The 26984-nt window shown below is 43.6% G+C and overlaps 2 protein-coding genes across 5 annotated transcripts in view; one reads left to right on the top strand and one right to left on the bottom strand.

The window, feature by feature from the left end:
* Positions 1-11822, bottom strand: part of FBXO42 (F-box protein 42) — a 104895-nt gene extending 93073 nt beyond the window's left edge. Inside the window, exon 1 of the mRNA XM_028108354.2 lies at positions 11619-11822. The gene's annotated coding sequence lies outside the window, so the exon portion shown is untranslated. The remainder of the gene's footprint in view (positions 1-11618) is intronic.
* An 8073-nt stretch (positions 11823-19895) lies between these two features.
* The window catches only part of SZRD1 (SUZ RNA binding domain containing 1), a 31227-nt gene continuing 24138 nt past the window's right edge, over positions 19896-26984 (top strand). For 2 of the 4 annotated variants that reach the window (XM_028108213.2, XM_028108212.2), the window contains exon 1: positions 19896-19976. In XM_028108213.2, coding sequence (XP_027964014.1) covers positions 19926-19976 — 51 coding nt within the window. In that variant the 5' untranslated portion in view covers positions 19896-19925. The remainder of the gene's footprint in view (positions 19977-26984) is intronic. The other 2 variants (XM_088022594.1, XM_088022595.1) reach the window with 2 other exon arrangements.

Here is a 26984-nt window from a genome sequence, read left to right as displayed (position 1 = left end):
TGAGCAGGGAGCCCAATGCAGGGCTCGATCCCAGGACCCCGGGTTCATGACCTGAGCCAAAGGTAGACGCCCAATGACTGAGCCACCCAGATGCCCCTCCCCCAACTCCTGAGATTACAGTTTCACCCTATAGTTATGATTTTCTAAAGTTACACCCTCCTCTTTTTTTACTGTCCTGCAACACATATACTACCAATTCTCTACACTAAATCTCCATTTGAATATCTAGTACATTTTTCATTCTCTTGAATGGATCCTGACAGAATGTTAAGGGTAAAGAGAATCACAAAGGAATCTTAAATTTGCCTCCGTAGGGCGCCTGGGTGGCTCAGATGGTTAAGCGTCTGCCTTCGGCTCGGGTCATGATCCCAGTGTCCTGGGATCGGGTTCCGCATCGGGCTCCCTGCTCCTTGGGAGCCTGCTTCTCCCTCTGTCTCTCTCTCTCTCTGTCTCTCATGAATAAATAAATAAAATCTTAAAAAAAAAAAAATTTGCCTCAGTAATGTGGTTAGTAGTAACATGGATACTATATTTTTAAAATTTATGTCTACTGTAATATAAAATAAATAAATGTGAACAGTACTTAAAAACCAAGACTTCCAGTTAAAGAGAGACAAATACGAATTCTCTTAGAGAAAAAAACCTGCAATATGTTCAAATTAAGCTGGAAACATCAATATGAAGTTTTTATTTCTAAAAAACATATTTTCCAATTCTGCCCATTGAAAGGACCTAGAAATAATGAAGACCCAGTAGCGATGAGCATTCCTAACACTCAGATCGTAGGTTTCTAATGACATTACCTATAAAAGAAACTAGGTCTTCCTAGAAAAAAAATGACTGATTTCAGTCAAGGTCAGGGAAAGTACAAGGTGAATCTAGGATATCTTGTTGTGACAGAAAACAACCCAAAGACCAATGGGGGCATGTCAGAAGGACACAACATCAGCTTAAAGAGATTTACACTAGCCAAAGTTCAGTGTCAAAAAGACTAATGGCTGCAACTACGTGTAAAATAATTAATATAAAAATCATGTACTTACAGTGATACAGAAAACAGCAAAGAAACTTATTTGCCACCAGTGAGGTGACCGATTCTTTACTAAGAAAATTTACAATGAAAAGCAAAGAACTAAACACTCTACCTTATTAGGAGAGATTTCTAGTAGCTCATTCTCAGTTGATCATATCTTGCCAGCTACTGTGTGTGGAAGGAAGAGAAATAATCATCATCCTTCTGCAATATCCTATGAAATAACTGATCCTGACAAGAATCATTAATGGATGCTAAAACCAACAAGCGAAAGACAGTTGAGAAATAGCATAATTGTGTTGTGTTAAATTGCTACCCCACAGATTACTTGATCACTATAAAGGGAAAGCTTTATAATAGAAAGACCAAGACTTTCATATTAAGCAAGTGATCAAATTTAGCATCATTATAATGGAAAAATATGACACCAAGTATGATACAATATGAGTATTCAGTATCACAAAGGATTGCAAATACGAATACAATCAAGCCTGAGTCCTCTCAAAAGGGGATAAAGGGGCTAAATGACACAAGGAAACTTTGAGACAAATCATGAATGTGAAAGAGTCTACCAGAGAGCTAGACCCGTACCTTCAAAAAGTCAATGTCATTTAGGGAAAGAAAAAAGGGGAGTTGGGGCAGAGGGCTGTTTTAGATTAAGAAGCAAAAGCTAATTAAAGCCAAATGCAATTTGGGGATACTGGCTGGATCCTGGTTCCTACGTCAGTCCTCTGCACTTGTTCTCTGTTCCCCAAACTTGACATTGAACATTGAGCCTTGTGTCAGCCTGAACACAACCTCCTCATAGAGGCCTCTAAACCGTCCAATCTCAGCCATCCCCCTCTGCTCCATGTTATTATCACATCACCCTGTTTTATTTTCTTCCTAGTACTTACTACAATCGGAAATTTTATTCATGCATTAATTGCTTTCTGCAAACTCAAAGGTAAGACCCAGGAAACGAGATACCTTGCCTATTTTGTCCACTGTATTCCTAATACCTTGAACCATGCCTAGCACATAATAGCGTTCAATAAATATCTGGGGTTTTGGAGTTTTTTTAAAAAAGATTTTATTTACTTGAAAGAGAAAGCACAAGCATGGGGAGCAGCAGGCAGAGGGAGAGGGAGAAGCAGGCTCCCCTCCGAGCAAGGAGCCCAAAGTGGGGCTCCATCCCAGGCCCCTGGGATCATGACCTGAGCCAAAGGCAGACGCTTAACCAACTGAACCACCCAGGCACCCCTCGATAAATATTTGTTAAATAAATGGACCAACAAAAAGGCAACAAAGATTCAACAGACACTTGAGATCATACAATATCTCAGAAAGCTCATGAGGAACATCAATCTTTAAGAACTGAAAATATATACTAAATGAATACCTGAGTGCCTAATACATAAGCACTAAATGTGCCTACAAGGCACTAAAAATATTACATATGAATTACACTGCATGATATATCCCTTTTAAGCTATTTGGCAGAAATTAATTAGCAAATAATTTTCTTTTTGAATATTAACTTTAACCTAATTGTGCAAGGACGAGTGGCTAAGTGGTAGAGTATACAGGAGATAGTATACAGAGCTGCAGAGTAGTTAAATGGGAAAAAAAAAAAAAAAAGGCCTGGGCTGCCTGGTTGGCTCAGTCAGTTGAGCGTCTGCCTTTGGCTCAGAACATGATCCCAGGGTCTTGGCGGCAGGCTCACTGCTCAGCAGGGATTCTATTTCTCCTTCTGCCTCCCTGGCCCCCCATGCTCTCCCCCACGCGTGCACGCATGCTCTCTCCCTCAAATAAAAATAAAATCTTTAAAAGAAAAAAGGCCCTCTACCTAGGAAGACGCATGTTCCAGTTGTACACACAAGCATAATATACATGAGGCAAGGCAAGGTACAATGAAGGTCATACAGAGAGTTCAAAAGATAAGCAGGGAACTAGGCACTTAACAAGTTACCATGGGTTCTTGATCAGAGGAGAAACATTCGAACAATATCCCTTAAGACTATTCTGTCAAAATACTGTCACCTCAATCTTAACCATTTCCAAAGATTACTGAGAAGAAAATCTCAAACAGCAGCAGCTTCTGTTTATTGAGTGTTTACCATGTGTTAGGCATTTAGTTAAATATTTTACACATATGTCATGAGATAGGATTTGTAATTGCCATTTGAAGATGAGGGAGACTGAGATCATAAAACTACCAAATGGCAGAGCCCTGGCAACAAGAGCAGCTAAGAACTCTAACACTAATTCAGTCTGCTTTCAGCTCAGGAAAGCCTGGTCTAGAGTCACAGCAAAGTCAAGCAAACCTAATGGATACTGAAGAAGAGTATATAGAACTGCATGGCAGGATACAGGAGACGAAAGATTAAAAAAAAAAAAAAAGATTCCTAGTTTTATGGTCTACCAGACCACAATAATATTATTCTACCTACGGATATGGGAATATTAAGAAGGGAACTTGTTTAGTGAAGGTTTTTACCTTAACAGAGGAGAGAGATGAGATAATGGACTCAGTTGTGAACACCTGCACAGCTGAGTTAGAGAATATGCTCTACAAAGTCCCTAGAGAACCAAGAAGCATAAAAGAAAGATCACATCTAGATGGATTTAAGAGACATCAGGGCAGTGGTGTCAAATGAAGCCATGAATAAGCCCAGTTCTCCAATCAAGGGTAGAAAGGGAAAAAATAAAACATGCATTCCTGCGACAGGACAGGTATGCCACTGGGACTACACTATAAAGAAGTTAGGAGAGGGGCGCCTGGGTGGCTCAGATGGTTAAGCGTCTGCCTTCGGCTCAGGTCATGATCCGCATTGGGCTCCCTGCTTAGCAGGGAGCCTGCTTCTCCCTCTGCCTCTCCCCTGCTCATGCTCTCTCTCTATATATATCTCTGTGTCTCAAATGAATAAAAAAAAAAAATCTTTATAAAGAAGTTAGGAGATTAAGTTCCCCTTGTCCCAGTTTTATTTTTTTAAGTTTATTTATTCATTTATTTTTAAGATTTTATTTATTTATTCATGAGAGAGAGAGAGGCAGAAGCAGAGGGAGAAGCAGGCTCTCTGCAGAGCAGGGAGCCCAATGCGGGCTCAATCCCAGGACCCTGGGATCATGACCTGAGCCAAAGGCAGATGCTTAACTGACTGAGCCACCCAGGCGCCCCTATTTATCTATTTATTTGTGTAACCTCTACACCCAACGTGGGGCTCAAACTCACAAACCCACGATCAATCCACCGACTGAGCCAGCCAGACACCCCTTGTCCCCAGTTTTAATGTTCCATAAAAATAATATAATAACATCTAACATTTGGATGTTTATATGTGCTACACAATGTGCTAAGAAGGTCACATACATTCCCATATTTAATTGTCCCACAACACAGGCATCATTATCCTCATTCTTTTTTTAAAAGATCTTATTTAGGGGTGCCTGGGTGGCTCAGCTGGTTAAGCGACTGCCTTCGGCTCAGGTCATGATCCTGGAGTCCCCGGATCGAGTCCTGCAATGGGCTCCCTGCTCGGCGGGGAGTCTGCTTCTCCCTCTGACCCTCCCCCCTCTCATGTGCTCTCTCTCACTCTCTCTCTCAAGTAAATAAAATAAAAATCTTTAAAAAAAATAAAATAAAAAATAAAGATCTTATTTATTTTTTGACAGAGAGAGACACTGCGAGAGAGGGAACACAAGCAGGGGGAGCAGGAGAGGGAGAAGAAGGCTTCCCGCCAAGCAGGGAGCCCAACGCGGGGCTCCATCCCAGGACCCCGGGTTCACGACCTGAGCTGAAGGCAGATGCTTAACGACTGAGCAACCCAGGGGGCCCCATTATCCTCATTTTATAGATGAAAAAACTGAGACTTAGAGAAGCTAAGATCCATACTAGGAAAGAGAAGTAGGGTATGAGCCTCGGTCTACCTGGGGCGAAAGCCTAGGATCTTTACTATGTTAAAATAAGTGGTTTTCAAGCCATCCCACAGAGGATATATAAACCATTGTTACTTTTTTTTATTGTGGTAATATATACGTAACAAAATTTGCCATCTCAACCACTTTTAAGTGTGCACTTTGGTGGTCTTATGTACATTCACACTGTTATAAAACCATCCCCCCGTCCATCTCCAAACTGAGACTCTTTTAACTTTAAACTATAATTCCCCAAACCCTCCTCTCCCCAGCCCTTGGCAGCTACCATTCTACTTTCTGTCTCTATAATTGGACTACTCTAGGTACTTCATATAAGTGGAATCTACAGTCCTTGTTCTTTTTTGTCAGGCTTATTTCACCTATCATGTCTTCAAGATTTGTTACCATTAAGTTACTTTTAAGGTAAATAAAATGTGAAATTTTAACCCACAGGTCATTATACATCTCTAGAGAATTACATTCCCAAATTCCATATGATGTATGAAACACACTTTTGGAGGAGAGAATTGCATTTCGTGAGAAAAAGGGGAGAGGTGAAAAAGGTAGACAAATCAAAATATGAAGGACCCACAGGGAAGTAAACCTTTAGATTCAGTAATAAGGAAGAGGGCAGCTTGCTTGATCCTGACTAGACCAAAGAATCTATTTGGGAAGACGTCATTAAGTATTAAATCAAAAGTTAAGAAAAACAGTCCTGCACAACACAATGCAAACACAATACTGTTTGATCCCAAGACAAGAAGATGTTCCTTTTTGGCAAGAGCTAGCAAGACTACTAATAAAAAAGCTTTAGGGGCACCTGGCTGGCTCAGTCGGTGGGGCATGTGACTCTTCATCTCAGGGTTGTAGGTTTGAGCCTCATGTTGGGTGTGGAGGTTGCTTAAAAACAGAATCTTAAAAAAAAAAAAAAAAGCTTTAAAAAGAAACATTGAAATAGAAGGATAAATTCCATTTCCCTCTGACTTCCATTTGAAAAGCCAGGAGATGGGAAAGGCAACACTTTAGTAAAACTGTATTTTTTTTTATTATGTTAGTCACCATACAGTACATCATTAGTTTTTGATGTAATGTTCCATGATTCATTGCTTGCGTATAACACCCAGTGCTCCATGCAGTACATGCCCTCCTTGATACCCATCACCGGGCTAACCCATCCTCCCACCCGCCTCCCCTCTAAAACCCTCAGTTTATTTCTCAGAGTTTACAGTCTCTCATGGTTCATCTCCCCCTCCGATATCCCCCCCTTCATTTTTCCCTTCCTTCTCCTAATGTCCTCCAGGCTACTCCTTATGTTCCACAATTAAGTGCAACCATATGATAAGTGACTTTGTCTGCTTGACTTATGTAAAACTGTATTGATGAATTTATAATTAACATCAATCTTTCTCCAAACAATGCACTAAGAGGTTTATTCTGGAAAAAAATTCCTTGTTCTCTATTAGCAACATGAAGCAAGCATTTTAATATATGTGCTGCCGAAGCGAGCACTTGAACCAAGCATTTAAAATGAGATTAATAGGGGCCCCTGGGTGGCGCAGTAGGTTAAGCATCCAACTCTTGGTTTTGGCTCAGGTTGTTATCTCATGGTCCTGAGACAGAGCCCCATGTGGGGCTCTGCAGTCAGGGCAGAGTCGGCTTGCAATTCTCTCTCCCCCTCTCCCTCTGCCCTGCCCACCCATGCATGCTCTCCAGCTCTCTCTCTAAAATAAATAAATAAATCTTAAAAAATTAATAAAACAAGAATAATAAAGGAAACACAAATTTGGAAAGTATGCCCTACTAGTGAATTCCTTAAAATAGCTGAAATAAAAGTATTCAAAATAGGGGCACCTGGCTGGCTCAGTCAGTAAAGCATGTGACTCTTAATCTTGGATTCGTGAGTTCAAGCCCCACACTGGGCATACAGCTTATCTTAAAAAAAAAAAAAATCTTATCCTAAATATTAAATATTCTAAAAAAATATTAACAGCTGAAACTAAAACCTGTTCGCCTTTATAGAAATTAACTGAACTACCTCAAATTTATGTATTACTAGAGGATAAGTTACTGTAGTAATATTTTACAAGTGACTACTACTTTATATAATACCTCTACATTTTCAGATTTATATATATAAATAAGCATCAAAGCACCACAAGATTATTTCCACTTTGGAAACAAAACACAGAACAGTGACACTGGAAAAAATTAAAAACTTGGGGGAAAACTTTACAATTAGAAACTAGAAGTTTAGGGCGCCTGGGTGGCTCAGATGGTTAAGCATCCGCCTTCGGCTCAGGTCATGATCCCGGGGTCCTGGGATCAAGTCCCGCATTGGGCTCCCTGCTCCTTGGGAGCCTGCTTCTCCCTCTGCTTCTCTCTCTCTCTCTCTCTCTCTCTCTGTCTCTCATGAATAAATAAATAAAATCTTTAAAAAAAAGTAGAAATTTAATACAGAAAGAATCAAATTTCAAAGCAAATTTGCTTTCCAATACAACCATGAGTAAGGAAGAATTTAAGCTATAGGAATACCACTAAGTTGTAATTTTACAAGACATTTAGAGGGTCACAAGAAACAATTTAGTTCTTTTTTTTTTTCCCTCTTCCAACACTTTTTTCGTTTAACGTAAGCTATACTCGGGGCACCTGGGTGGCTCAGCAGTTAGGTGACCGACTGGTCATTCCAACTCAGGTCATGATCTCATGAGTTGAGGGATAGAGCCCGTGTCAGGCTTGGTGCTCAGCGGAGAGTCTGACTGAGGATTCTTTCTCTCCCGCTGCCTATGCCCTTCCCCATGCATGTGCTCTCTCTCATACTCTAATAAATAAATCTTAAAGTAAACTATATGGCCAACGTGGGGCTTGAACCAACAACCCGGAGATCAAGAGTAGCATGCTCTATCAACTGAGCCAGCCAGCACCCCCAGGTCACAAAAAACAGCTTAGAAAATAAGCCGGGGGCGCCTGGGTGGCTCAGTCAGTTAAGCATCCACCTCTTGGTTTCGGCTCAGGTCATGATCTCGGGGTCCTGAGATCAAGCCCCACATGGGGCTCTGTGCTCAGTGTGGAGACTGCTTGAGATCCTCTCTCCCTCTGCCTCACCCCCCATTCGTGATCCCGCACCGCACTCTCTAATAAATAAATAAATAAATAAATAAGTCAAGAAAGAAAGAAAGAGAGAGAGAGAAAGAAAGAAAGAAAGAATGAATGAATGAAAGAGAAAAGCTGAACTGTGAGCACAATACTGGGCAATTTTTTTTTAAGTTTATTTATTTACTTAAGTAAATAAATACACCCAACATGGAGCTCCAACTTACAACCCCAAGATCAAGAGTCACATGCTCTTCCAACTGAGACAGCCAGGTACCCCAAGACTGGGCAATTTTAAAATGACTTGTCTGTATGTCATATCCTTCTATATGTAACAAACTCACAATATAGGAAAATAAACAGACACATCACCTTCATTTTTCTGTCAACCAACACCTTAAAGCCCTCATTTTCAGTGTTGAATGTTTACATGGTAACATGTAAACGTGAGTGTTACCAAACTGTAAATGTTCTACTAATATTGCACCACGTAGATTCTACACATCCAAAAACTCATAAAATGTTTGCAATATAGGCAACAACATGCTAAATTAATTATAAAACTACCACAGCACTAAGATGAGGAACTTGTATTGGGATACAGAAGTTCAATATCAGAGATGCTAAGCAACCTTCATCTACATGAATGGATTCTATGAAGTAGTTTAGTGTAGTCCTGGTTTAAATTGTCAGCTTCACCCAAAGAAAAAGGACCTTCTTGTTCGATTATTGGGAGAAACGAGACAGTACTAATAACTACTTATAGTCAACATTCTAAGGGATTGACAACTAAACATTAACTAAATGTGATCAAATTAAAATCATACGTCGCTTCTTATGCCAGTTTACAAAACAAAAACAAAAACATCATCACTCTAAAGTTGTCACCATTTAGTAATCTGAGATATTTTCATTGCAGCTGCAATGTTTTTGTTTGTTGCCTGGCATATGACTCACTCTCAGGTTCTCCCAAGACTGTTGGATTTTTGAGAATGCAGAAATCATAACGGGGGCATACTGTGTGGGAAGTGTCATGACAGTGAATGAATAAAAGGGGGAAAGAACTCCTGATAAAAAAATTTTTTTTAAGTTCTTATAAAAAGCAAGTCACTCACAAAAGGCAGATTTTTCTGCAGAATAGGAAAGGCTGTGAAACCATCCTGGCTCTAAGAAGCCTTCCTTGATTCCCTTGGTTGGATTCTGTGCACGTCTTACTTCTTACACTATAACATACTTAACTGGTTTCCTTGTCTGGCTCCCCAACCAGACTGTAGGCAACTTGAGACCAAAAGGTGTCTTATCTTAGAATCATTAGTACCTACTCCCCCAAATGCCCTGCGTATATAGAGGGCCCTCAGTAGGGGGTTTTCATAAAACTGATCGTTGAATAATCAAGTTAACATTTACCTGTTATTTTACAAAGGACTCTCACAAAACATTACCTCTTTTGACCCACATAACAATGTTGAAATAGAAAAGGCATTAGTTAATCAGCTTCTGGTTTTGTAAAGAGTTGTCAATTCACTAAAACGACCTTGAAATCACAAAAGATAATCACTTATTTGTTCATCTTTGATATAACTTCTCCTTGGGACCTCAATGTTCTTGTAAAACCCAGCGGTTTTTACTAGTATTTTCTGTGCCTGCTTTTCATAAAGGTAGGAATCACACACAGCTCTGAATCTTACACGAGTAACTACATAAAGCAGTGTCATATGAAGGCTCTTTTAAGAAATCAGACAGTAAGGAGCATCCTAAGCTATTTTTCCTGATCCTCTTCTTTCAGTGACTCTGAGAAAGTAAGGAATTGCAAAGGGCAAAATGCTGGAGAGTGAATGATGTCATGGATGTCATGAAGTTGCATCAATACCTGATGATGATTTAGCACAACAATGCAACACATTATGCCAAGAAGCATACTTGCTTCTTGGATGTGAACCGCCCTACTTGAGGAGAGGGGCCAGGTTCACTCCCATCCTCAAACCATCAGGATGTTTTACTGCATTATTTCATGACTTGTAGCAAATTGAAATTTAAGGTGGCTCTCCAATTTTCTGTGAAGCTATTTGTTCAGGTTTACGTCTTTATGAAAGGCACTAAGAAAATCTACAAATCTCTATGGGAAAAGCTTTAAGAAAAGGTCAAAGAATTAGCTATTATTAAACCAAGCAGTTGTCATTTTAACAATTAAAAGCTTTTTGAAGCAGACAAAACATCCGTTGGTCAATGTAGATTGAGTAATAGATTTATACTGGGTTTGTCAAAAGCAAACAGTTAGAGGGTATAAAATGACAACATACAATAGAAAGGACACCCAATCAGATTATACACATGAATATGCTCAAAAGTTAGGAATTTGACACAGTCACTATTCACTGTAAAAGCTACATACTGAATTTTAAATGTTCAACTCAAAATGATGGTATTTCTCCTCTAATTTCCTTACCCCCTTAAACCCATGTCGTCATCATTGCAAGCACAAGGAAAACAAATTTAAGTTACAAAGATACTCGGTGTGTCCACGCCAAAGCCATTGCCTCAACATTTTCCCCATAGCACAATTCCAACTGATTCCATCATTCTTCAAGGAAGAGATCACAAGGCTTCAAACCGGCTTCCCAACGTGAGAAACGAAATCAAAACCTCCCAATTAGCAGCTGAACAACAAAAACTTATTCTCAAAAAGGAATAACAAGCACAGTACAATGTCCTTGCCAGCAAGTGAGAACTGGTAAGGTGCTTAAATCTTCACCCAGAGTAATCAGAATCCCACCACAGAAAAGCCCAAAGACTTTGGCAATTAAGGAAAGCTTTTATTTTCTTAATAAAATTCGGGAGATTTAACACAAAAGCAATTAGCCATTCCGAATCTCAAAAACACAAAGGTTTTCAAACAAACGAAGACTTCATTAGCACCGAAGTTACTCTGCAGAGACTATCAAGATCTCAGAATCGGTTTTTCTCCGTTTACAAATTCGTTCCCACCCTCCACCATTCCCTTTGCACAATCAATTCTCACAGCCACAACGTGGATTGCTGTCTCAGTCAAGGAGACCCGCAGTTCCCACTTGGCCAGAGGAACACTCAAAAAGCTAAGCGGTAAGACAGGCTGCTTGTGTTTTATTTTTTAAACCAATTCCAAAATCTGCCCCTTTGCAGCTACAGCTTCCCAGATGCTGGCCCCTCGCCGCAGCCCCAATTTTGGAAGGCACTGGACTCCGGCTCCTCAGCGCAAGACGTTAAAGATCCGGAGGCTGAGTGAAAGATTATTTGACACTCTGAGAGCCATCCTTGCCCTAGTCATACACCCCTTCGTGGACCCGGTGAGGGAATGTGAACCGCCCTACTTGAGGAAAGGGGCCGGGTTCACTCCCATTCCAAGGGCTGGGTGGGAAGGGGCACTCCTCCTCCCTGCCTAACCCAGAGAGGCCGAGGATGACGACAGCAAGGCCCCCAGGCCAGCCGGCACCGACCCCCGCACAGGTTGCGCGGCCTGCGCGGGGCCAGGGACGCCCCCTTTGCCCCCTGCGGGCCTGGGGCATAAAGGGCAGAAGGCGCCGGCTCCCCGCCGCGGCCCCAGGAGAGGGAGAAGCCTCACCTGGCCCAGCCCGCGCCACGCTCTCGGGTTCGCTCCGCTGGCGACGGCGATGAGGGAGCCAGGGACAGGGCCAGAGCAGAGGCGCTCCGCCTCAAGCGGCGCTTGCCGCACTGGGGCTCCTTACAGCTGGCGGGACCCAGAGCCGCCCGGAGCCGCCATCTTCCTCCACTCAAACGCCGCCGCCGCCGCTGCTGCTGCTCTGGCCGGGAGAAGACAGTGTGGAGTGCGCATGCGCCGGGGTCCAGCGCGGAGGACGCGCTCGCACATACGTCAGCGCGGCAGGCCCGAGCGAGGCGGCCTGGGGATGGCGCCATGTTGGGAAGGGATGTGGTCCAATGCAGAGGCTCCCCAAAGGCTGGAACGCCGCCCGGGGCAGTGAAGCTGGGGTGGGGAAACGTCGCGCTTCTGCGCCCGCCTTCCTTGAGTCCCTAGAACCGACCTCAGGGCTGCACCCACCCTCCTTTGCACTTAGGCCTAGGGGCAACCGGGCAGTTTTCCCAATGGCTTGAGACTGTATAGACCTAGGGCTGGGAATCAACTCTAACTCATTTGGACCCCCGGGGGCCTGATGAGCACAAGGGAGGGCTGTGGTGAATGGAACTGCACTTGGACGTCAACTGAAGAAGGGAACCTCAGTGCCTTGATTGTGCAATCGAAGCCTCCCTTAATGGAGGTGACCACTGTGTGACTTGTTACTAGCTCCATTTTTCAGATGAGGAAAACTGAGGCGCAGAGTATTATCACTATATTTTCCCGAAGCCACACATCTGAGGGGCAAGATGGGGGTGGGGAAGACGGCAGAATTTGGACTTAGGCATGTATGATTCCCAAGCTCCAGTACTTTACGGTATCACTATCACGAGGCGGCGGGGTCCAACAAAATACCTCTTTCAAGGGGGAAACCTGGTGTGTAGGTGAGAATCTTCATGGACTCATGAGTACAGCAAGTGGTCTAAGGAAATGCCAGAGATACAGAGCCCAGGGGCTTCGGTCTTCACCGTTTGCACCCGAAACTGAAGCGCTCGTCACTGCCAGCCCACCGTTCAGGAATAAAGGCGACCTTCTGGGGTATCTCTTGGGACATAGGTCTGGGTCAGAACCCAAGTCCCCTCTCAAGTTGGGAGGGCAAGGTGCTGTTGAGGAGACATGGGTCAGCCTCACTCCAGAAAACACCGGATCTGTGGTCCTCAAACTTGAATAATGCAGAGGCCCCAGGGGATATACTCATGGAATCCCAGTATGAGAAACTCTGATTTAAGAAACTCAAAGTCTTTCAGTTAGGAAATATCATTATGAAAGAGAAACTTGACAACTGTAACTGGCAAAAGAAATACTAAAAATCCTGGGGCGCCTGGGTGGCTTAGTCGTTTAGGCGTCTGCCTTTGGCGCAGGTCATGATCCCAGCGTCCTGGGATCAAGTCCCACATCCGGCTCCCTGCTCAGCGGGAAGCCTGCTTCTCTCTCGCCCACTCCCCCTGCTTGTGTTCCTGCTGTCTCTGTCTCTGTCAAATAAAAAAAAAAGAAAAGAAATATTAAAATCCTGTCATTAAAAACCCCAAGCATAGGGCGCCTGGGTGGCTCAGCTGGTTAAGCGACTGCCTTCGGCTCAGGTCACGATCCTGGAGTTCCGGGATCGAGTCCGGCATCGGGCTCCCTGCTCAGCAGGGAGTCTGCTTCTCCCTCTGACCCTCCCTCCTCTCATGTGCTCTCTCTCTCAAATAAATAAATAAAATCTTAAAAAAAAAAAAAACCCAAGCATAAAAATTGCCATAGAGCTTGTGACCAATCCCATCACCCACCAAAATACTCTATGGAGCTCAATGTTAGAAACACTGGACCAGCTATTAAGTGCTTCCTTTTAAAAATGCAGGTTCCAGGGCCCACCTTAGGACACCCCACCCCACCTCAGACTTTTTCTGAGACTTTGTAGGACTTCTGATGCTCAGGTTGGTTTGGAACTGCTGGATCATGTTAGAACAAGTTCAAATATAGAACCACTCCCCCACTCAATTTCCTAAGTCAGACATTCTGTTTTGTTCACTGCTATATCATCTAATATAGACACTGGCACACAGTAGAGACTTACTAAGTATGTGTTGAATAAGTGAACACATTGGGAATTTGACAACTAAGAGGGCATCTAGTCAACAAATATTTAGTGAGCACCTATATGTGCCAAACCATGTAATATGTATAGTAACATTTTTAAATAAAACTAACAAAGCCCTGTGCCCTTGTAGAGGTCCCCTAGAGTTACTGGGAGAGACAGACAATAAACAAGTAAATAAGCCAATATAAAATTATTAATTGTGATAAGCATGACAGTATTATTATTAAAGCAAAATCTTTGATAATAATCATAGCTGATGTTTATTGTGTGCTCTTATTATGTATCAAACTGCTAAGTAGGTGCCATTATTGTGCTTATTTTGCAGATGATGAAACTGAGGGGCGCCTGACAGGCTCAGCTGGTGGAGCATGTGATTCTTGATCTCCGGATTGTGAATTTGAGCCTCACATTGGGTGTAGAGATCACTTAAAAATAAAATCTTTTTTTAAAGATTTTATTTATTTATTTGACAGAGAGAGACACAGCGAGAGAGGGAACACAAGCAGCGGGAGTGGGAGAGGGAGAAGCAGGCTTCCCGCAGAGCGGGGAGCCCGATGTGGGGCTCGATCCCAGAACCCTGGGATCATGACCCAAGCAGAAGGCAGACACTTAACGAATGAGCCACCCAGGTGCCCCAAAAATAAAATCTTAAAAAAAAAAAGGGCAAAAGAAACTGAGGCACACAGGGATTAACTAGCTCAACCCAGGATCACAGGCAAAGGTTTGAACCCAGGTGGTTTTGCTTCAAAGACTTTGTTATTATTATTAATTTTGTTCATTATTTTTTCCAACTTTTTTTTTTAAAGATTTTATTTATTTGAGAGAGAGAGAATGAGAAATAGAGAGCACGAGAGGGAAGAGGGTCAGAGGGAGAAGCAGACTCCCTGCCGAGCAGGGAGCCCGATGTGGGACTCGATCCCGGGACTCCAGGATCGTGACCTGAGCCGAAGGCAGTCGCTTAACCAACTGAGCCACCCAGGCGCCCTTTTCCAACTTTTTTATTGTGGTAAAATACACATAAAAAACAAACAACATTTACTATCTACCCTTTTGAAGTAGCATTCATTGCTATTAAGTACATTCATATTGTTGTGCAACCATCACCACCATCCATCTCTAGAACTTTTTTTTTAAAGATTTTATTTATTTATTTGACAGAGAGAGACACAGCAAGAGAGGGAACATAAGCAGGGGGAGAGGGAGAGGGAGAAGCAGGCTTCTGGCAGAGCAGGGAGCCCGATGTGGGGCTCGATTCCAGGACCCAGGGATCATTACCTGACCTGAAGGCAGATGCTTAACGACTGAGCCACCCAGGCGCCCCTAGAACTTTTTTTTTTAATGAACTATAGTTTGACATACAATATTATATTGGTTTCAGGTGAATGATATAATGATTCAACATTAATATACATTTCAAAGTGATCACCACAGACATATCTACCAAAGGTTACCACATAAAGTTGTTACATATTATTAACTGTATTCCCCATGGTGTACATTGTACACAGCGAGTACATGATCCCATTGTACACTGCTGTGTCTTTTTTATTTTATTCATTTATTTATTACATATTTATATTCATATATTTATTATTTATTTATATATTATTTTTATTTTATGACTGGAAGTTTGTACTTTTCATCTCCCTCCCCTATTTCACCCATTCTCCCACCTCCTCCCTCTGGCAACCACCACATTGTTCTCTGTATCTATCAGTCTGTTTCTGTTTTGTTTTGTTTGTTCATTTGTTTCAGGGTTTTTTTTTTAATTTTATTTATTTATTTATTTGAGAGAGAGAGAATGAGAGAGAGAGAGAGAGAGAGAGAGAGCACATGAGAGGGGGAAGGGTCAGAGGGAGAAGCAGACTCCCTGCTGAGCAGGGAGCCTGATGCGGGACTCGATCCTTAGACTCCAGGATCATGACCTGAGCCGAAAGCAGTCGCTTAACCAAATGAGCCACCCAGGCGCCCTCAGGTTTTTTTTTTTTTTAAGTTTAGTTATTTATTTTTTAAAGTAATCTCTATACCCAATGTGGGGCTTGAACTCACAACCCTGAGATCAAGAGTTGCATGCTCCACCGACTGAGCCAGTCAAGCACCCCTGTTTTGTTTTTTTTAGTTGCCATATATGTTAAATTATACAGTATTTGTTTTTCTCTGACTTATTTCATTTAGCATAATACCCTGTAGGTCCATCATGTTGTCACAGAGGGCAAGATTTAATTCTTTTTTATGGCTGAGTGATAACATATATCACATCTTCTTTATCCATTCATCCACCAATGGACACTTAGTTTCCATATCCTAGCTATTGTAAATTATGCTGCAATAAATATAGGGATGCATGTATCTTTTTGAATTAGTGTTTTTGTTTTCTTTGCGTAAATACCCAGAAGTAGAATTGCTGGATGTTATGGTAGTTCTATTTTTGATTTTCTGAGGAATGTCCATACTGTTTTCCACAGTGGCTGCACCCATTTACATCCCCACCAATAATGCACAAGGATTCCCTTTTCTCTACTTCCTTGCCAACACTTGTTTTTTCTTGTGTTTTTGGTAATAGCCATTTTCACATGTGCGAGGTGATATCTCTTTGTGGTTTTGATTTTCATTTCCCTGATGATGAGTGATGATGAGTACCAAAACCTATGGTATTCATCTCTATGCAATGTTCCTTCTGACAAACAGGAGGAGATAAGATTGAGGCCAGTTTATATATGATCTGAAATATCATCAGGAAAACTGGGTATTACCTTCTAGGTCATGGAGATTTGGGGACAGGGAGGATATATGATGAAAATAGTATTTTAGAGGGGTGCCTGGGTGGCTCAGTCGGTTAAGCATCTGCCTTCGGCTCAGGTCATGATCCCAGGGTCCTGGGATCGAGCCCCACGTCGGGCTCCCTGCTCAGCATGAGCCTGCTTCTCCCCCTCCTCCCCGCTTGTGCTCTCTCTTTGCTATCTCTGTCACTATCTGTCTCTCTCTCAAATAAACAAAATCTTTATTTTTTAAAAAGATTTTATTTACTTGACAGAGAGAGACAGCGAGAGAGGGAACACAAGCTGGGGGAGTGGGAGAGGGAGAAGCAGGCTCCCTGCTGAGCAAGGAGCCCGATGCGGGGCTCGATCCCAGGACCCTGGGATCATGACCCGAGCTGAAGGCAGCTGCTTAACCGACTGAGCCACCCAGTGTCCCAGTACCATGTATCTTTTAAACAAAAGCTCTAGAGATGGACATTTGTCTCTAGTGTTTTGTGACTATAAACAAAGTAGCAAAGAATATCTTTGTACTTTTCTTATTTGCCTATGGGCAAATGTATCTACAGGAAAATTTCCTAGAAATGCAATTGCTGGGTCAAAAGGCATGTACCTTTAAACATTGGTAAGTTTGCTTACTCTTTCTTTCTTTCTTTCTTTCTTTCTTTCTTTCTTTCTTTCTTTCTTTCTTTCTTTCTTTTTCTTTCTTTCTTTCCTCCTTTGCCATTTATTTCTTAACACAATTGCCTCAGCTTGTGCATTAGATGGAAAGTTTTCTCACTGTGGGTTTTGCTCCTTTTTGGGGGGGGGGGGAGAGGGAGAGAGAGAATCCCAAGCAGGCTCCAGGCTCACCAGCAGAGTCCGATGCAGGGCTCAATCTCACAACCCTGAGATCATGACCCTGAGTTGAAATGAAGAGTCAGATCCTTAACTGACTGAGCCACCTAGGTGCCCCTGGGCTTTGCTCTTAATTCCTATCACATCTCAGTGTTTTATGTGGTGTATCAAATGTGCCTGCAGTTCTGAAAGCAAGTCCCAAACATGAGTGGTATATCAAACGTATTTCACAGGAAAGAGAAACTCATGTTTTAGGATATCCGTTAATATATATATGTGCCCCTACTTCAACTTTTGGGGCTTTCCCCCAGTGGAAGAAAACCACCACCACTTCCTCAATTTTATTTATTTATTTTTTTAAAGATTTATTTATTTATTTGACAGAGAGAGACACATCAAGAGAGGGAACACAAGCAGGGGGAGTGGGAGAGGGAGAAGCAGGCTTCCCGTGGAGCAGGGACCCCAATGCGGAGCTCGATCCCAGGACCCCGGGATCACGACCTGAGCTGAAGGCAGACACTTAACGACTGAGCCACCCAGGTGCCCCCACTTCCTCAATTTTCGAGCTTATTTGGTCCCATCTCTTCATTTTGCAGATGGGGAAGGGACCTGCCCAAGGTCACAAGGGGCCTATATGATTAACTAGGGCCGGTCTCCTGGTAGCCCATCTGTTGGAACAAAAGCTATTTCCTTTGCAGGATCCTCCAATGGTCTCCAAGATCTCTATCCTTCTGTTCTCCTAGAAAATTCAGTCCCAGGAATGCCCAACTCGTTCCTTCGTTAAGGCACGTTGCCAAATATAACAAAATTATAAGGAATTATCTCCCTCTGCTGGTAACATGCTACAACTACAAAGCCTTAAAAAAAAAAAGTGTCCGCTGCCTTGAAAAACTAATCACATCCCAAGAGACTTACCTGAGGCCTGATAGACAATCTCATACCCCCCTGCTGTCCCTAAGGCTTAGTCAGTATAATTCATTTAAGAGAACAGGTTCACAGAAGAATATATTCAAAATGAACATAGCTCCACACAGTGAGCAAGACAACACTTTGAAGTTGGTCAGCCTGTTCATAATAGTTATATTTTAGAGAATTTGAGCTGCTAATGGAATATCCATGTGGAGATGCCAAGAAGAAGCCTAGCTATATGAATCAAAAACACCAGGGGAGGTCAGGGCTGGAAATCAACTTTAGGAATCTTTAGTGTTCAGTGGGTGGCTCACACCATGAGCATTTGGGTAAAAACGACCGACTGAGGACACACCCAGAGATGATCCATATTTCAGAGACAGAAAATCATGAAACCAGAGAATTAATAAGCACGTCACTTTAACTTCTAAGGACTAGTAACATTTAATACATGATTGCAGTTTATAATAATAATTATTAGGAATACAATTGCAAAAATTCTCAACAGGAAGCTGTTACTTTAGGAAGATTAATGGCATGCTAGAAACATGAGAAGAAACACATTCCAGGTTAGACAATTTGATTACAACAGCTAAATGCAACACTACCAAATGACAGGGTTTAAATACTTAGAGGTTTATAGGAACACATCGGTGAGAATAAAAATACATGATGTTTATTTTTCCTTTGTTTTTGTGTTTTGGGAAACTGGATGATTAGAGAATTTCAAGTCTTAGGGAGCCAAGACACCCTTATGATGATAATAGCTAACCTTTGGAAGTCTTACTGCCGGTCAATCACTGTCCCACGCTTTTCCGCATAGTAACTAGTTTAATTCTGACGATCTACCTTTGAAGCGTCTACTACTACTATTATTTCTGTTTTGTACACTCGGGGAAACAGAGGCACAGACACCGTAAGTTACCTCATAAGATCACAGGATCTTGTTCGAGTTGGAAGTGTCCGAAGTCGAACTTTAAAGTTGAAGGTCTCTACCTCTGTAATGGAGAAAAATAAAACAGGAATACCGTTTAGGAAGACGCGTAAGTAAATTTTTAAGGAAATGCTAATGTATGTATCTGTTATTAACGACTCAGGAGAACTTTAGTAGTGCTGGTTGTCCAGCTCGTGTGCCAGTATTATCAACTAACGATGTTTTTACTGAGGATCCAAAGGAGGGTTAAGAGATGCTTGTGATAGTGCTTTATGTGCAGGAAAAACTAAAAAATTTCCACCCTATCACACAGAAATAATAGAATGTCTTATGCATCAGCAGATATTTTTCATCCTCTGGTGAGGTATAAACCGTTTTCAGAACGTTGAAGAAAACGTAATCTGCAGTTTATAAAGATTACGACTCACTTAAAAAAGTTTTCAGGGATTGCCTGCCCTTAGAAAACATGGCTCCAAAGAACACACTTTCCGTACTCAAGACGATGACTTCAAAGGGGCTCTCCTCTCCAGTACGAGAGGTAACGTGTTGCCCTTAAGAAAAATGGCAGCTTTCTGGTTTCTCTACCCTTTTCCAAGATGGCTTTCTCGATGCTAGTGGGTCCTGGCTGGGTGCCTCTTCCGGGCTTGGCAAGGGGCGGGGCCCATTGAGTAAAGCCTTGCGTGCCGGCGCCCGCGACGGAGGCGCGCTTCAGGGCGCAGGCGCGGGGAGGGGGTGGGGGAGGAGGGAAAGCGGCGAGTAAGATGGAAGATGAGGAGGTCGCTGAAAGCTGGGAGGAGGCGGCAGACAGCGGGGTAAGGAGGAGCCGCCGCCGCGGGGCAGGGCCGGGCGGGACCTGGCGTGAGGGAAGCCTCCGGGGAGCGGGCCTGGGGATGGTTCTCCCCAAGGAAGGGCCCCACACGCCGGGCCGGGGGTGGAGGAGAGGCCCCCGGTCCCTGAGCGCCGTGAAGGCCTCTTAAAGGGGCCGCGTTCCATTTCTCCCTCCACCTCTGCCTGGTGCGCTTTCCTCTGTACCCCCGACGTGCGCGTCACCCAGGGCGCCCCACCCGCCACCCAGGGCCTCTTTCCCTGGCCCCCGCGCCTGCTCGCTCGTCCCGGGACTCTCTGACCCTTCCTCTTCTGTCGCCGCCCCCCCCGCCCGAGGCACCATTTTAAAGTTCATGTGCTCTGATGAGGAGCGACATACCATGTGGGGGGGGGGGTGCGCGGACCGGGGCGGCGTGCCCGGCTCCGGAGAAGAGCTGCGGAGGGCCGGAGGGGAAATTGAGTCGTCTCTGGGCCCCTCCACTCTGCGCTAAAATCCCCTATTGCTTTGCGCCTTCCGCCACTGTGGGCGAGTCTGGGGTTTTTTTCTCTTTCAGTTTTACTCTGAGAGCCCATTGCAGGCTGGTCTCCCGGGGACCCCGCCGGAACAACCGAAAGCCCGGCGGGCAGCCCCTCTCCCCGGGGAACCACCCAACGATCTGAGCCCCGGGCGAAGGTCTCGGAGAGTGCTTGCGATTTGTAAAGTAGCCACATTCCTGGGAGAGGAGGGGGTGGAAATGGACCGTTCGATTTTGCTTTTGGGGTTTTTATTTGACTTCCAGAAGCTGTAGGAAAAAATAGCTTATCCCAAGCTGGAACAGCCGGAACCAAGTTTATTAGGTTTGTGATTAATTTGGATCTTATCAGAGTTTGTGGTTCTGTGGCGACCCTCGTGAAGATGGGGAGATGGCCTTTAGGCTTCCCCGTGTTCGTGTCTGTTCAGTGCTCGCTCGAGTGACAGCCACCTTCAAGGTTTATGTGTTGGGAGTGGGGCGTGGAGAGCCGAGTGTGCCAGGGTAGAACAGGAGCTGGGTTCCTCCTCCCCACCCCCAAGCGCCTTTGAGGGTGCTCGTTAGAGCTGGAAGAGGCCAAGAAATTGACCCTCGCAGCAGTGGGTGTATCTCTGCGGGAATGTTGAAACTTGGCTTCGCTTCGAAGTTTTTTCCGGTGGTTCAGCATTTCTTTCATGGTGTTTATGTTTTTCCACTTAGCATAATTAAAGTTTTGAAGAAGTAATTCGTTCAGAAGGTGTTTGGTACAGTTCTTATGTGCTGACCATCTTTCTTGGATTTTGACTTGAGTAAGGAGACCAATTGAAAGATTTTGTATGGAGCAACAGGTGTCATCTGGGTATTTATTCAACAAACATTTTTTAGTGTCTCTCTGTGCAGGGTAGGCAGTGTGCTTAGCAGTGACTTTGTGCCAGAGAATGCAAAATTTCCGGGTACAGGCATTTTATTGCCTACCACTAATATGAGTGCATCATTCAGACACCCTTCAGGTACACCCTCCTGCAAAAGAAGCCTGGCCTGCAATTTGAGTGACTCAAATGATAAGTTGCTTGAGCATCTTGGCCTTTCTTTGATTTTTCTCACCTGTTTACAAGGGACATGAGTATTTCTTTTTTTTTTCTTTTTTTTTTTAAAGGATTTTATTTGTTCATTTGAGACACAGAGATACAGAGAAAGAGAAGAGAATGCATGAGCAGGGAGAGAGGCAGAGGGAGAGGGAGAAGCAGTCTCCCCACCGAGCCAGGAGCCCGATGTGGGGCTCGATCCCAGGACCCTGGGATCATGACCTGAGCTGAAGGCAGATGCTTAACCATCTGAGCCACCCAGGCGCCCCTGGACATGAGTATTTCATGTTAAAGAAGAAGAAACTGAAAAGAATGAATGCAGGATTCAGAAACTGGGGATTACTTTTGTTTTTCAGAATGTGAAATTCACTTAGGGATCAGCTAGCCCAATCTCAAATTTTACAGCTGAATGAACCCCAGGGATATAAGATTTAACTTAGATCTTTCTGATGCTTTCAGTGTTCTTTCTACTGTACTTCAGTAAAACCCTTTAAAACTGCCAGGTACAAAGATGGAACCCAAACCTTGCCTTGTCAACGTAATGAGTGGTAACTGCCAAAATGTACGTTTCTTCTATATCTTTTAATTGAACCATTGAAATAACCTGTAGAGTTATTGTCCTTTTATAAACAAGGAAACTGAGGTTTAGGGAGTAACCTGTCTTGCTCAAGGTCACACAGATAGTAAGTAGGGAGCTGGGATTTGACACCAAGCCTGTCTGACTCCAAAGCAGAATTCAATCTGTAGCATTTTGCTGTCTCTTTACCTGGGACCTGGGGAAGACGTGGGAGTTGGGCATTACTTTTCTTTTTTAATATGTTTGCTTTCTGCTTATATTTGAAAACTCTTTTGAATTTGATTCCCTTTTTGAATTTCACAAAGGGTTTTGTAGATGTGCACTTTTGTGGGAGGGGAGCCAGGGAGGGGATGAAGCACTATGTCCACATCACTGGGAGACCAATGCACTGTACATGTCTTTCAGATGTAGCATCTGAAAGTCTGCAGTTGCATCTGTAAGTTTTAGCTTCTGTTTATCCTGTCTTCCAACTGATACATAGTAATGAGTGTTAAGTACCCACCGTCCAAAGAAGCAACCTGGATGGTGAGAAGACTAGCAAATGGGGGTTGGCTAATTTCTAAAGTGAACACTCTAACTTTATATAATCTGGAGGTAGTTCTGATCCTTGAAAGTAGAGGCTTTTGGTGATCCCTGCCCTCATCACTACAAAAAATTTTGACATCATGCTGGAATGTCTTATGTGTCAGTACATCTGAGGTCATTTTTTCTTGCATATCTTCAAAATACTCAATATTGAGTGCTATTGTGTCATTCTAGGAAGGCTTTGAGAAACAGTCCAGATGTTCTTTAAATAGGCTGCTTTTTGCTTTTAGTATGGCGAACATTGACCTAATATAGAATTTTTCCTTTGCCTGTTTCCTCCCAAGGAGTTACATCCCCAGTCAAAGGACAATTCAAGGAATATAGCTTATATTCCGCTAAGGAAATGCTTCTTTAAAAATACACTGCCTTGGGGCGCCTGGGTGGCTCATTCATTGGGTGTCTGCCTTTGGCTCGGGTCGTGATCCCAGGGTCCTGGGATCGAGCCCCACATCAGGCTCCCTGCTCCGTGGGAAGTCTGCTTCTCCCTCTCCCATTTCGCCTGCTTGTGTTCCCTCTCTCGCTGTGTCTCTCTCTGGCAAATAAATAAATAAAATATTTTAAAAAAATACACTGCCTTGGGCGCCTGGGTGGCTCAGTTGGTTAAGCGACTGCCTTCAGCTCAGGTCGTGATCCTGGAGTCCCAGGATCGAGTCCCACATCGGGCTCCCAGCTCAGTGGGGAGTCTGCTTCTCCCTCTGACCCTCTCCCCTCTCATGCTCTCTCACTCTCTCTCTCTCAAATAAATAAATAAAATCTTAAAAAAAATACACTGCCTTTGGGAGAAATGAAAATATAAATTGAGTTAATGTTGATTCAAACTCTAAATTCTGTCCTTTGTCTTAAGCACATTTCAGGGGACAAATAGAGCATTTTGTAATTGGAAGACATCTTTGTGCTCCAGGAAAGAAAAATCAGATCAGCAGTTTGCTCAGTTTCTGATAGTTTGAAGTCTTATATATTCACTTGTTTATTTTTTATTTTTTTTTAAAGATTTTATTTATTTATTTGAGAGAGAGAGAGAAACAGCATGAGAGGGGAGAAGGTCAGAGGGAGAAGCAGGCTCCCCGCCGAGCCGGGAGCCCGATGTGGGACTCGATCCCGGGACTCCGGGATCATGACCTGAGCCGAAGGCAGTCGCCCAACCAACTGAGCCACCCAGGCGCCCTATTCACTTGTTTAGACAAAAAAAAAAAAGACATGACCTAGTCCATCTTGTAGGTAATGGGCTAATCCGAACCTAAGGGAAGATAAATGGTACACAAATGGAATTGGACTTATTATAATGCATTGGCAACCTCTCTGGGATTTTTTTGCATCTCAAAAGTTGCATTTTGTTTTTGGCAAGGGCAAGTCATATAGCTAATTGAAAGGAAATATATCTTAAGTTAAAGGATGACTGGTCTTCTGGACTAGAATTCAAATTTATGTTTACTTTTTACCCTCTTTGAGCCTCTAAACATGACCCCATCAGTGATGCTGGGTGGCATACAAGTCTGCTGTAGGGAGGTGTCAGTAAACACTGAAAACTTACTGCGTACCAGGCACTGGATGGGGGGGTCAAATGGGTAAGGCAGCGCTTTCTTTGGAAGAGGCATAGATGGGGTACCATGGCTGGGATCAGAGACAGTCCTGTAGAGAAGGTGATGATTCAAAGGACCACTAGAATTAAGTTGTTTTAAGTCTGGAAGAGGTGGGTAGAGCGCAGGGCCAGTGTGCATATAGGCAGCAAGAGAAGAATGTGCCGCCTTGGGAGAGCTACAGATACTCAAATCGTCGTCCTGGCTGTAGGGTCGGCAGTGGGCAGGGCTGCATGGAAACAGACGAGGCCAGAAAGGTACGCAGGGGCCAGACCTGGAAGGGCCTCGCTGTACTTGGTCCTGGGGAGCTTGCACTTTGTCCTGAAGCTTTGAAGCCTTTTGTTTTGTTTTGTTTTAAGCAGAGTGCTGACATAGAGTTTAATTTAAGAGGTAAGAACTTTGATTAACTTCTTATTCTTTAGAGAAGAGGCCATTCTCCCCAAAGCATGGCTTCTACCTCACTTTGATGTCTTCAGCATTTCCTGTAACTGCTGTCATTATGGAATATTTACAGTGGCTGTGGGTAGTGGGCAAATAACAGTTATTTTGGAGCTACCTGGTACCGATTTCTTTGTCTATCCCTATAGTAAAGAAGGCATTTAAAACTCGTGGTATGAGAAAGCACAAATCCCGGTGTACTATGCCTAAAGGAGCCATTTCTAAGCTATTCCGGTCTTTCTGGGAAGATTGGGTCCTAAGGACTGTGATGTGCTCAGTGCGGACTTTCTGTAAAGCAGTTGGCCAGTTTAGACATGATCATGCTGTGAGCAGTCTGTCCCTGCGACTCTGGAAAAAGATCTATTTTACTGTGGTTTCAAAGAAGGTACGATAATGAGCTTTTCACTATAACTTCTCAGCTCTTTTCATTGAAGCTGCATGGGGGGCCTGTTACCAGCATGCTCTGGGTGTTTGAGAGAGCTGCCATGGTTGCTGTGGCCTGGAAATTCACGCAGTCACAGGCCTTCTTGCTTTTCCTTATACAGCAGGAGAGAACTCAGTGTATCTCTCTGAAGCTTTCAGTAAATTCCTACAAAGAGAAAAGGCACTGCTGTCTCGATCTGATGACTTAAACGTATTACTGGGGCCAGCCCTTTCTTTCCAGTTTTCACCTTTATACTGCGGTGGCTTCCCCACAGTAATATCCCTTTCTGGCTGTACCAGGTAGAAGCCTTCACAAGGTATGGTGTGTTCTTTCCTGCACACTTGCCCCACAGGAGTAGAAATTTTTTTTCTGTTGGGACAGTTACTGACTTGTTGGTTTCCTAGGAGAAGACTGAGTTTAGCTACTTATAGCTGTGGCCAGAATACAGAATGCATTTTTTTTAGGTAGTAACCATAGAGATTTCTCTTGCTGAAGTGTTTTTAACTGCTACCCTCTACCAAGCATCCTTCTCTTTAACATTCAGCTCTCTGCAGGATGTTTGTTGGGAAGATAGAGGTTAAGACCCACCACCTCAGAAATTAGCAACAAGGGGCGCCTGGGTGGCTCAGTTGGTTAAGCGACTGCCTTGGGCTCAGGTCGTGATGCTGGAGTCCCGGGATCGAGTGCCGCATCGGGCTCCCTGCTCAGCAGGGAGTCTGCTTCTCTGGCCCTCTTCCCTCTCGTGCTCTCTATCTCTCATTCTGTCTCTCTCAAATAAATAAATAAATAAATAATCTTAAAAAAGAAATTAGCAACAAATCCTGACCTCAGTCCTTATGTAGATAAAGAATCTTATCCCTGGGGGTAAGACATTTCAAAATGTCCCTCCCAGGGCGCCTGGGTGGCTCAGTTGGTTGGGCGACTGCCTTCGGCTCAGGTCATGATCCTGGAGTCCTGGGACCGAGTCCCACCCACATTGAGCTTCCTGCTCAGTGGGGAGTCTGCTTCTCCCTCTGACCCTCCCCCCTCTCATGCTCTCTCTCTATCTCATTCTCTCTCTCAAATAAATAAAAAATCTTTAAAAAAAAATGTCCCTCCCCCCCCCAAAAAAAAAGTCCCTCCCAGTAAGTCATCCCCTCCCCACACCCAAAACTCTTGCCCTTATAAAATGAACACAGGAAATAACAGTCATTCTTTTCTAAAAGGAATAATATGTACATTGAAATTGCATTCCTTAGGGTTGTGATCCTTAGATGTGATTGTACAGGATAGTTATGACTCGAATCTGGAGAGGTCAGGATTGTCACCACTCTTCCTAGACCATGAGAGCCAAATTCCCAGCCCTCATGCTCTGGCCTTCTTGGCTTGTACAGGCATTTGTGACCCTCCAGCTGTCAGTTCTGTTTTTGCTACCTGGCTGCATGACTCGCTCGTGAATGGACTCTGACCGTAAGCCTGCAAACTCCCAAATCCCACAGTCCCCTTTTGGAAGGGCTTGTTAGCATCTTAAGTTCTCACTACAGGCTGGGTGGAGTACATTTGTACATTCATCTTCCCAGTCAGTCTCTGTGACTTACTGATGTGGAGGTGTTTTTATTCCTAGTGTCCAGGAGGGGAAATCACTTGGTCCATCTCAGCTCAGCTATTGGCATCCTGAGCCCACACTCTCAGGGAGCATTCTGGACTGTTTACCTTTGCTTTTCAGCAGATAATTAACCAGTTCAGTGCCTTAGGATATTTAGTTGCTGGTTCCTTTGAGGTAGTTACTTGTCTCACCGGGGATTGACCTTCTGCCTCTGTAACCTGATGGTGAGGTACTAA

The sequence above is a fragment of the Eumetopias jubatus genome, unplaced genomic scaffold, assembly GCF_037043125.1.
Source record: "Eumetopias jubatus isolate StellerSeaLion01/CBP00866 unplaced genomic scaffold, mEumJub1_p1.0 scaffold_4, whole genome shotgun sequence".
Lineage (NCBI taxonomy): Eukaryota > Metazoa > Chordata > Mammalia > Carnivora > Otariidae > Eumetopias > Eumetopias jubatus.
The sequence above is the reverse complement of the archived record's forward strand: the minus strand, read 5'-3'. Positions and strand labels throughout refer to the sequence as shown.